The sequence below is a fragment of the Colletotrichum aenigma genome (assembly GCF_013390185.1).
Source record: "Colletotrichum aenigma strain Cg56 chromosome Unknown KSG_Cg56_contig10, whole genome shotgun sequence".
Taxonomy (NCBI): Eukaryota; Fungi; Ascomycota; class Sordariomycetes; order Glomerellales; family Glomerellaceae; genus Colletotrichum; species Colletotrichum aenigma.
The window spans coordinates 1879966-1892019 of record NW_023500916.1 but is presented as its reverse complement, the minus strand read 5'-3'; the positions used below and the strand labels follow the sequence as shown (position 1 = coordinate 1892019).

Below are 12054 nucleotides of genomic sequence, written 5' to 3'. Positions count from 1 at the left end.
CACCATTGGGTGTTAGGACTAGCGTGCGGTGATGCGTTCGGCCTAAATTAGCCATGCGATGAACGATCGGGTCCGGTTGAAAACCTTAATCGTCTGAATAGGGGGGCTTGCATCTCGAGGCACCGAGGTTTAGGGGGTGTGGGATGACATGGGACGAATCGGAGGTAGGGCCGAGGCGTGAGCTTTCGATGATGACATGTTGTGCTACGGTGGTCGCTAGCCAACAGGCGGTCAGAAGCTGGAATCACGAGGGCGAGGTCCATGTGTCCGTCCATATTAGGAGCCGCACCGATCTAGCGTAGAGCAACGGTCGATCATCAGAAGACCGAGATTGGAGAACATGATCAACCAAGTAGGTTGGGTGTGGCATTCTCCTATGAACCCCATCCTCCTCATTTGAGCCCGGCCAGGCATCGTCCATCCGGTACAAGAGGACTTCTGCGTCGGCAAGGCGTACTGGAAAGTTAAGTACTTGTAGTAGCTCGGACCGAGCCATGCAGACGTGATAAGCCGCCATAGTCCTCATAATCTCATGACCTCTGCTGGGAAAAGAAAATATCAAAAAACTCCACCATCGCCCCGCTGCGATTTGAATCCAAGGAATGCAAAAGCCGAAGCTGCCGCCCGCCGCCCGCCGTTCCGCTGAGACCTTCCTCCTTGGCCGATGCAGTGCCCTTTGTGATGATGATATTGCCAGCCCGCCAGCTGGACCCCTGATGCAATGCCCCTGATACACCCGTGTGCAAAGCAAGTACAGAATGGGAGAGGAAGCGTCCAATCCCGGGAAAAAGATGATAGAAAGCCCGAGTACGCGACTCTGCATCACCCTCGCGGGCACGCCATGTCCCATCACCAAAAAACGTCGTCCTTTCGAACCATCTTTCATCCCCTCATCGTCCGTTAGACTCAGGCTCGTCTCGGTGCGTTCAGCGGCTTTCGTCCGTATACAGTTCGGTGGTTGAGGTAAGCGTGGAATCCCTTGTTGGCAACGTGTGGCCTCACGTTCATGAGGAAAATTTCGATCTGCACTTCCGTCCACTGCAGCGCTCTGAAAGGCCGTGTCGCCAGACCTTTCAGGCCGTCCTCGATTGTCCTCCGCATTAAACCGCCTGCCTCCCGTAATTCAGGCTTAGCGGCCCAGTCGCCGATCGGACACTTTCGTCTGTCTTCGTGGACGCTTTCGAAACCCGTCAATCGCATTTCGTCGGCGGCGTATCGGATACCGTGCATTTCCGATCCCAGTGCTCTCATTCCCGCCTCCAAGTAATTAGTGAAAACACGGAAGCCGTAGCCATCACCCTCGGGTGTTGTGCCGTCGTCGCAGAGGGGGGAGAACTCGAGTTCTTGAATCTCGAACCAGCCACCGGGCTTGAGGTGTCTGAATTGCATTCAGCATGTTGTACACTTATATTGGTTTGCCATGACTCACCGGTAAGCTCGATTCATGAGCTCCATGCGATCTCGCACTGAGTGAAGTGTGTGACGGAGGTGAACAAAGTCGTAAAACTCTTCGTCCAGTGCCCACCCGTTCTCGTGCTCAAAGTCATCCACCATGAAATGAACGTTGGGAGGCACCTCCGAGGGCTGAATAGGTGACAGGTCGATACCGAGGAACGTTGAGTCAGGGAACCACTCCGCGACTGTGCCAAACTTTGTCAGTATGCTTCAATATGATGGTGCATCACATATCCAGCAGCAGCTGCGTGCGTGATGGACAAGGCCTGCGCAGAAGAGCCGAACAATGCTCACCTTCAAGGACCCAATGACCAGGACCGGTACCTGCAACCCATACGGTCAGTCAACAACCCCAAATCGAGGCCGATCGCGACGGTGCTGATCCACTGCCGACATCACAACGATGCTTCCCGTCGTTTGGAACTAGCCATGGTAAATCTCACGGTACGTCCCAAGCGAGGAAGTTCTGCAAATGCCAGCAGGGGTAGCACGTCCAACCCTGACACCTCCCACTTATTTGATATCGCAGACATACCAAGGTCAAGCACTTCACCACCTCTTGCTAATACGTCGTCCACGGGTGACAGATACCATCTGTCGCAAAGGAGGTTGCTGATGAGATGCTTCATGAAGTCGCGGTCCTGTTCGACCAAATCGTTGGGAAAGGCGTATTTTCCAGCGCGGTATGCATGGTATCGCAGTCTATGTTCATACATGTGTTCTAGCACGCTCTCGGACAAGCTCTCGGTTTCGCGCCCTTCGTCATTGTGAGATCCGACGGTGATGGCAGTATCGGTTGAGCTGGGTGGTGACATGGCTGCAGGGGCATAGTCTTCCGGCGAAGGAGGACCGTCGACTTTGCGCCTCTTTCCGGGATTCTGGTGATCCAATGGGTCGCCAAAGGCTGAGGCGGGATGCGTTGTAAGATGTTCAGGTGATACTTGGTGGAATGAGTTCGGAGGCGAGTTCATCGTGAGCTAATAGTTACAGGCAAAGTTGAGGCGTAGCTGGCGAACACATGTGAGTGTAGAACCAGATGAGGTTTCAAAGCCGGGGGGAGTCGAGCTTCGGAGTCGGGGATGAGCAAGTATGTCGGCGATTCTCAAAGTTGGGCGCAAAGGGTGTTGTGATGCGCAAGGGCAATGCGAGGCGATTTCAAGTCTTGGCTCACCAACGTTCGGAGGGGGCGTCGAGGGGGGTAGAGAGAGTGAAAAAATCAAATCAGGGACCCCTCCACCAAGACCAAAATGCCGGTGATGACGTCCCTGATTGGCAATCGCGCTTCTGATCCCAACCGTCAGAAAATAAAAGTCCCGAAGCGGCACGGGAAGCGGGCGAGCCGCTTGTGGGTAAGAGACAGGCTGAATAAGGAAAAAGTTGGACGAAAACGTCGATCTGGAGGGGTGGGAAGGGGAGGCGAGAACGAATGACGGAGGGCGCAGAACAAAGTGTGCCCGCCGTGTGTCTTGGAGATTTGGAGAAGACGGGAGGGAGAATGAAGAGAAAAAATAAACTGGAGCGGGCGACAAGGAGGGACCTGAGACAACGGCGAGGGTTTATTTGGTGGAGGATGTCTGGGCAGTGCAGAGTGCTTTAATCGGGATGGGCAGAGTCGCGACCGCGAGCGGCCAAGAGAAGCCTCGAAGAAGCGGATCAGAGTTCGATTCAACTTCCTTTGGGGGATCTCTGGCATGCGTCGTGACGGGGGGCTAGCCCATGTTATGAAGGATGAAAGGGTTGTGGTTGTGTCTGATGGTGGTGTCTGGACGCCGCCGCCGCCGCCGCTTGGTGGCTGTGAAGGCACACCACCACCACGAAAGACTAAGGATATCAAGAAGAACAAGGGTTGGGGAAGGGATGTGTAGAGCAAAGTTGAAGAACGTCGCAGAGGATACGTACCGGCTGGATAACTGGGGACCACCGGGGACCTGGCCACGGCGAGGAATGGTAGTAGGCAATGTAGGCACACTGGCAAGTCGTCCGAGTCTGATCCAAGTTTGACTGTCTGGTATCGAGGAGAAGAGAGTGAGGTGAGGTTGCTTGTGTAACGCTGTCGGCGTCTGTCAAGTACGGCGTGATTGTGGACGACCGATGGTCTGTCAAGTGCAGCGGAATCAGAATCCGACGTAGTTGAGCTTCGTCTTCGTCTTCGTCTCCAGCTCCTGGAAGGTGAAGATACTGGAAAAGATGTTGCTGACAAAAGGATGAAGGTCAGGTTGTAGCGTGAGAGAAACCGTCCTGTTCGGCGGGTGACCTGTGCGGGTAGAAGATGCTTTGCTCTCAAAGAGTTGTCTCTATCTCTCGGCGACGGTGTCGCAAGGTGGTGATTCCGACGGTCGTTGGTGACAGGGGACCGAAGCGGCAACGCGCGCAAGCGACGCAGAGCTGGGGCGCAGCACGCTGAGGGAGGGAACTTTGGGTGACCCCGCGGGGCAGGCAGGGCAGTGACGTTCGTTTTGCGACGACGATGATGAGGACGTTGATCAACGACGACGACGACAACAACAAGCACGGCGGCAGCGGCGACGATAAGTGAAGAGGGTTGATTGTGTATGTGTGTCAGCGTAGCAAGGGGAAGGGAGACGGGCAGCAGAATGTGAAAGGCATGGATAGAGATGGAGATGGATGGGATGTGGATGGATGAATGAATGGCAAGGTCATGGTGCCTTATGCCCCCCGAGTCCCTGTCCTGCACGGGTCGCTGTGGCCCTCTCTAGCGTGGACGAGAACCTAAGAACTTAAGAAGCACCTCCTCAGTCAGTAGGTAGACCGTAGGCATCTAAGGTAGTCAAGGTACATGACTGCCCTTGGACTAGGTAGCGCGGGTACATGGCGCCAGGCCCAAGAGAGCACCTACAGATGGATGGGAGCCAGCCAGCGCTCGAGGCTTAATGAGGCGTCTCGCATATCTTTCTGCCCATATCACACTTTTCGACAGATGGGACAGACCAGTTATCAGGCAAGAGTACGGATATGTGGACGGATACATGCATCACAACTGATAGTGCTGCTGTCTTTCCACGAGCAAAATGGCGAGAGGGCTTTGTGTCTGCTGCTGCTGATCTGGAAGAGGAAGTTCAGATGGTGGGTTGTTTCCACTGTGGAGATGGCCCTTCGTCCTAGAACATTTCTATGCGCAGGCAGATCATCACGGAGGCAAGTCCGCGATGTGATGGGAAGGCATTGGCGCAGAGACGTGAGAAGGGCTCCTGGACTGTGTTCGCTGGCTGAGCTCACTGGCTCATCATGGTGCCTATGGGCCTGCTGCCCCTGGATCCAGATCCAGCGCAGACCGTACCGCAGTATGTACCATAGTACACTACATGATGGGCTGGGCAAGGAAAGAAACAGCAAGCAAGACAGGGCGAAGGCACTGCAAGTACCTCCTATGCTGGTCGCTGACCGTCCAGCGTCAGTGGGGTGGCTGCGCACATCAGTGGTGCGGGAGGGGGAGGAATCCTTCGCCCGCTCTGCCGGGTCAAACCTGACGACGTGGGTTGGTGGGGACCCGGGAGAGAGGAACGAAGGCGTCGATGCCGCCTCATCATTGGATAGACCCAGGGGCCGTGTGCTCTGCTTTGCGCCAGAGGTGGCACACGGCACAAACGTACCTTGTCCTGCCTGCGTCCAAGTATCCGTACTTTGGGAGCCAGAAGAAGGGGTGTGTGCGGCCAGTGAGTGTGAATGAAGGAGAAGGGAAAGCCCTGTTCGTCGGGCTCTCAGTCACGGCTGTGTCATCTGCTCGTATCGTCGAATTTCTGCCTCGGAGGCGGAGAAGGAGATGGCAAAAAGCAGGAATGAAGCCGGGAGAGATATGAGGCGGGCGGGGGAGACGACGAGCACACTCAAGCAAGCAAGCAGGCGACGGGAGTCGAGGAGTCAAGAGAGACTCAAAGGATGGGTTGGAGGGGGAAGGTGGGATACTGCAGAGTTGCAGCTGGAGTGGAGAGTGCCGGTTTAGCTCTGTACCTATGCAGTAGGTAAGGCCAGAATCATATGCCATCCTCCTGCTTTACGGATGGATACCTTGGCCGTGGTACTTTGCAGTAAGGTACGGAGGATGGCCGCAGGAAAGCAGGCCTTAGGTAGGCAGGCACTGAGGTAGGAAGTGAAGCAATGGGCACCGACGGGATGTCTTGCAAAGAAACATCCTTGGCCTCAAGTCCATTGTTGCCCGAAATGCGATGCGATGCGGTCTGAGAGGGCTGGACGCCGATGAGCTGGCAGACATGGCTTGCCTTAGGGCTGCGACCATGGGCCATGGCAGGGCGAGTCAGGAGCTGTCAAGACCCTGGATGAGACAGGCGACTGTAAGTGCAGGATAAGTAAGTGCGCTAAGGCGTGACGAACCGCGAAAGACAGAAAGACGTCGTTTCTGTGTTGCGCAGGTGGCTTCAAGAAAGGATGCTGGTGGAGATGTTTGGTTTGCGTTGACGTCTTGAGGTGCTGGGTATGTGAGGAGATTGCAACGAGCCAAGAAGAAGAGTGCGTAATCAACAGAGACCGGAGCCTCAGTCTGTCAGTCAATCAGTCAGGAGCCCGCTTCTGCAGCGACTATCATATGCGCGCATATCACCTTGAGGGGGGCAAAATGATGGGCTGTATGCGTGCTCTGTACAGGGCCTCGGGAAAGAGAGGAGAGAAAAGATGGGAGAGTCAGGATAACCAGCCCTTAGTGATTCAATGAGTTGCAGAGAAGGTGGACACCGGGGCGGGATGCACAGTAGATGGATGAAGTGAACGCTTACCCGCCGCAGGGCATCACGGAGGACGGACCATCCATTGACCATTCTCTGCAGGGAAAGAGAACCTAGAGGGAGTTACCTGCCACTGAAGGAGGGCCCCCCAGCAGTAATTTGGGGCTTCCTCGGGGATATCGGGGCTCAAAGCAGTCCATCTCGCCGTCAGTGGTCGCTGATGATTCCACTTAGTGTTCCGGCTGGTCCCAACTGAGTGGGAAAGCGTGAGTTCATCCAGCAGCAGCAGCAGCAGCAGGATAGAGCCCTGTTTCGACCCAGCCATGCCCTGGAGCTGCAACCGCACGTGCAACTGCCCGCCCTGTACTGCGCTTCCACTTCCAGCGGGCTTGTTGTGTGTCCGTGTTGGGCCTGCTATGCGCCCTGTAAATGAGGGATGTACCTTCTCAGAGATGGACATAGTGAGGAGAGAAAGAAAGAAAGAGAGAGAGAGAGAGAGAGCCTGGGACAGGAAGGTGCCTCAGCTCACCAGCAGGGTGTAGTGTAGGTGTAGGTAAGTTAGTCCTGCATGCTCTTCCGGCAGGCAGGGTACTTGCTTGTGCTTGTGCTTGTGCTTGTACTTGTACATGTACTCCACCGTATTCCGTAAGCAGCCCTGACCGTCTTGGGTCTGGACGCTTATCTAATCCGCCAGGTCTCTCCGTTTCTCCACTTTGGCTGGACGGTACCTTACGGACACAGGATTCCACGTCTCGTTCAAACACCGAAGTCTGCCTGGAACGGACGATTTCCCCACGACGTCTCGTCCGTTTATCAAACAACCTCTGCGCAGTTCTTCTGCCTGCTGTCTAGGTATTTACCCTATTCGTAGACCGAGCGAGCGACGACGATCCAGACCGGCCATATCCGACTGGCTTCATGCTTCAACTTAACCTAAGCTGGCCCCATTCCATCATCAAACGCCTGCGAACTATTGGGGCGTGAAGCAAACCACGACTTGAGGGCGCGGAAGGACAGGGCAGGGTCGGATGCTCTATGGAAACTCTATTCTGTCTCGACCCAAGCTGCCGGGATGGACCGCTATGAAGCGTGAACCTGCAACAGGCGGCCGACAGGACAGGACAGGACACCGTCACACACGACGCGACAGGCGACAGATAGACAGAACGCACGCACGCACATACACACACGCACACAAAGTCACTGAGACTGCGACTGCGACCTGCCGCTGCCAGTCATCGCCTGGGAAGCCTGGGAACACACGTTGACACGCTCGCTCTGCAACAGGAGCACGGGGCCCGATGCTCGGTCGAAACTGACCGCCGGGACCGCTTGCTGCGGCTCTTCGGCTGGAAAGCCGTGAGAGATCTCGCGAGACCCGGTGCCAAGAGTACCTACTTTACGTACACTAGTACAGATACTGGATACATTCCACCTACAGAGAGCAGACCTTGGGGGCTGGAGATAGGGAATGGCCCGAGGACAACCCCACGATGCTATCCATTCGATATCCACTGCCACAGATCTGGACCAGAATGTAATGGATCGATCGATGCCGAAATTATAACCCTGAATTGCGTTACCAACCCGGCCGATTGGCCGCCCGCGGCGACACCTCGCGAGACACCACCGACATCCGCCAAAACGTGCGATGGCCATGGCAGCGTCGGAAGCAACAACGTTTTAACGCCAGCAGTCGCCCTCCCCTCCCACAACCTGTCAGTGTCGCAGTCAAAGTCCGTGTCCATTCTCGCGGGGCAGGGTCATCCATCCACTCGTCGTCCTCCACCTGGCGGGCGCATTTCCTGCGCCAACGCTGTCATGGTGACCTGAAGCCTCACTTTTGCCTGCTTCTGCTGCACTCTGCAGGTGCAGATGATGCAGAAGATGCAAGAGTGTATTCGTACCAAGCACCGGAGGTGGCCACATTGATGGGCAAGGCAAAGCGGGCTTGGCTCCCGAGAGGCGGTCACTGACGGACGTTGACGAAGACCCATGTCCATGCTGCCGGACCCGGGCTGCCCTCGTCCGGCGGGCGACAACCAAGTCTTCTCCAAACCATCCTTCAATCGCGCACATCTAGGAAATCTTTGTCAGAAATCACAAAAAACCTTGGTGAACACGGTCAGAGGTTAAAGGAAGGGCGTCTGAAATGCCCATTTGCCAGCTCGCCAACGCAGTCAAGCTCAGCTGGTGTCCTAAGCAAAAGAGTAAAAGTCTACTTTGCTGGGTAAGCACTATGCAACATGCGACAACCCGTCGTTCAGACTCGTCGACAACACGCCCATCTCCCACACATTTTCGAGTCAGAAGACACCGGGAACCTCACATCTGATTGTCATCAGTCCTCTCGGGAGGTTGCGTTCGGAGAAAATACGAGACCCAAGAGGTTTAACGACGTAGGCGACACTTTCCTCACCGTCCTCGTCCTCGTCTCGTGCTTAGACACATCAAGCATGTCCGTTGTTGCTACTGAGTGTACGGAACACACCGCAGCTAGGCAAACAAAACGGAGCAGCGCGATGGGCACTATTCGAGGCGAGAGAAAACGTTGCCATGATAGTGGAGATCCCAGCCATCTCGGGATTTGAACTCGTCCCTCGTATGGGGGGGCCGAGCCAGATTCTGCTGCTTGGCGGTCAGGGTGCTGGATTTGGGGGGATACTCGAACAAGACAAGCCGAGGTTTAGGTGAAGGGGCAGAAGCTACATGGCCGGTACACTGCGATACGCATCAATATGGACACGCTAGATGTACTCTTTGGGGTAACGCAAGTCTCTCCTATCTCTTTGCTCTCCCAAGTTTTACATGAGACGGATAGCCTCCAGAGCGCAGCACGGAGTACCTGTACAGCGGCCTTCTTCCACTGAAGAGCAGACACATCAGGGCAGCGAAGGGTCCTGGCCATCCCTGTACATGTTCCCAAAGGAATGGCACGCTGGGCCGACAGGAAGCTTTCCTGGGAATGGCCCAGACGATGTCACCTCGTGAGGGGCCCTAGCGATTTGACGATGCTAAGTGCAATCCTCTGCAAAGTGCGAAAGTGCGAAAGTGCGAGAGCCTTTTTCGTCCCTGAACTCTCGCCCAACATCCTGTCACGAGCCCTAATATTTCTCGGCTTGGGTTGCCCTCAAGGGGTTTCTCAGGCTAAGCTTTGAGCAGGAGTAAACAGCAAATGGATCCAGACAGACTATCTATCCGGACTGCTTCTTGGGCACAGCTTGAAGACGTTGAAAGAAAGAAGCAAGACCTGGGCAGCTCTGACGCCATTTGCCAACTGTGCCGGCAGTTGAGATGGCTTCGTCCCACATAGCTGCCTTCCCCTCGTTTGGTTGTTGTCACCATCCCTTCCACTATGTAGTAGTATTGCCTTGGTTCAAGAACGCCGGACTTCCACGATGCCATGGCATGGCATCTTCTACCTGCGTACAACTTTGTCGGGAAAATTACCTGGCAAACCGGATCCCGGAGAGAAAAGGCAAGGCAAGGTCTTCACGAGTCACTCAACGTCGTGACTTCCCGCACGTTGCCATGCATGCGAGCGATTGCCATTCCATCGCATTACTCCAACCCGTTGAAAATACAACGCTCGGATGCGACGTCCCGGATCCACGACCCCATGGCCGCGACCACCACACCTCTCCTCTGTCGCTGCGACCCCGTCTTCGTGCCCGCTGTCACTCCTCCACCCACCGACCGACCAAGGGAGCATCGTCTCGTCTCGTCTCTACACCCCGAAAGCGCCTCGATCCAATGGCGGCCTTTAGTTAATAATTGCTGCTGCCAGGTCACCACCCACATTGGATACCAGCAGCAGCCAGCCAGCCCTTGACTGACACAACTGGCCCCCAATCCCGTCTGTCTCCGGGGGGGGGGGGGGGGGGGGGGGGCCGGGAGGGCAGCAGCAAGGTCATTTGCAGTTCTAATCCAGTTCCAGTTTGAATGGCAGCCCGCTTGGGTCCAGCCGATGTCCATCTGCCGCCCAGAGCGAACGGGCGTAGTCGCGCTCCTAGCACCGGAAATAACGCCTCTGCAGATCTCGTCAGCCCATTCGTCTCGATCGTGGGATTAACATGAATCCATTATCCACCGTCGATGGATGGGTACAACCGCCGTCCCACGGGTCCATCGTCCACCGTTTATCGAATGGATCCCATTGCAACTCCTAGCGCAGTGCCGCCCAATCTCATCGTCGGCCGACTGTGGTCCGTGTTTTCACCAGCGGCGCACTGCGATGTGATATCGTTCTGCCTGACGCTGCTCACGCTGTTGTTCTGTCTTCCTCACAGCTTAACGGTATACGATACGCCATGGGGCCAACTCATGTCTTGTCGTAATGCCTGATCGTTGTTCGAGGCGCATGCTTACGTGCTAAATAGGGATGTGGACGGACGTTGAAATCACTGCACTTTGCCTTTGATTCCCGTTGACTGGCGAAACAATAGACCTGAGTTAGGCTCAGCTCAGCCTCCAAACCTCGACAACTCAACCGTCTTTGGAGATGAGAAACCGCAGGGACCTGTTGTTTAGAGGAGGAGATCTTCGACCCTTGAGGGGGAAGCAGATTAGGTACGGGTACCTTTGCTAACCCTCCCCTAACCCCCACAAGTCACCTCCTGCAATCCGGGGTCCCGAGCGAAATGGATGTGGATGGGACGATTGACACCGTCGTCTTTTCGGCTTGCACTTGATTATAGATCACGATCGTAGTCACGGAGGGCGGTCAACGTTGCGACAACCGACTGACACCTAACCAGCCCTAGGTTTCGTGGCACGAGGCAGTCTCAGACCTCGCTCAGTGTGGGAGCAGCAAGCAATGTTAAATGGCAGTCAGCATGCGCCCGTTTTCTGCCATCATGGTCGCATCTCAGCTGATGCCCGCAAGACTAGCCAAGCAGGATTACCTGCATTTCCTGCCAACCCGGACCATTCGGCCCCCCCAGACCTCACCCGGCGCCGAGCTGCAAATCTCCGCTTCCTGTTGCCTCTCGCGGACGAGCAAAAGTTGACTAGATACTGGCGCGATAAAGATCTTCGCCGCCAAACGGCGCTAGGAAGCACCACTCGTTCGAGCTGGACAACCGGGCGCCGGACGCCTCTAGCCCCCGCGCCGGTTGTGTGTATGCCGAGCACATGTTTGCCTCGGTTTTCGTCCGCCAAACGACCAAAAAGAGTGAACAGAACTTGCGCTGCTGGAAATGCTGAACTTGCTGAGCTCCAGCATACGTATGTTCTGCATCAACATGACTCAAAGGTCGACACGATCGTCGCTTCCAAGCCTGAACTGCATGTCTGATACTGGACTTGGGCGCATAAGAGGATCACGCGGCAGACGCAACAGCCGCCGTGCCCTCTGATACTCACCGCATCCCGACATATGAGCGCGTTCCCAATCGAAGGGCTATTGGTGGACTTGCTGATGTGCCTGCAGTTGCGGGTCAATATCCCCTCTGTCGGATTGCTTGTGCATGTTCTACCGGAGCCCAGAAGTGCCTCAGCCGCTTGGGACCCGAGTCCCTTTGGGCTCTTTTCGCATGCCGACCGACCGGCGTTCCCAAGGCGGTGGATTGCATGCACTTGTGCCGCAACTCGGCATCGCATCCCACTTTGCCCAGCTTCTCGAACGCCCTGGCGCTCCTTAATGACCTGCTGCAATGCCCTCTTCAGGCGGGGTTGCATGACTCTCTTTGGCTCTGCAATCAGGGAATAAGTCCATGGCTGCCTTCAAGGTCACATTCTCCCTTGTTGCTTTGAATGACAATTACGAGCTTCACCGGTCTGGTCTGATACGGATTACTTTGCTCAGAGTCCAGCGCCGCCGAGCCGGCTGCTGCCAAGTAGCGGATCCCAAGTTTTAGCCTTTGTACTTTTGTGAAGACACCCGCCACAATGGCTCAAATAT

The 12054-nt window shown here is 55.6% G+C and overlaps 1 protein-coding gene across 1 annotated transcript; it reads right to left on the bottom strand.

Moving 5' to 3' along the window:
- Positions 1–906: 906 nt before the first annotated feature.
- Positions 907–2426, bottom strand: laeA-2 (Secondary metabolism regulator laeA; the record flags this gene model as incomplete). Its single annotated transcript, XM_037329636.1, has 4 exons — positions 907–1378; positions 1430–1640; positions 1750–1779; positions 1991–2426. 4 exons carry the CDS (start codon positions 2424–2426, stop codon positions 907–909), a joined length of 1149 nt encoding a protein of 382 aa, XP_037171618.1.
- Between the last annotated feature and the right edge of the window lie 9628 nt (positions 2427–12054).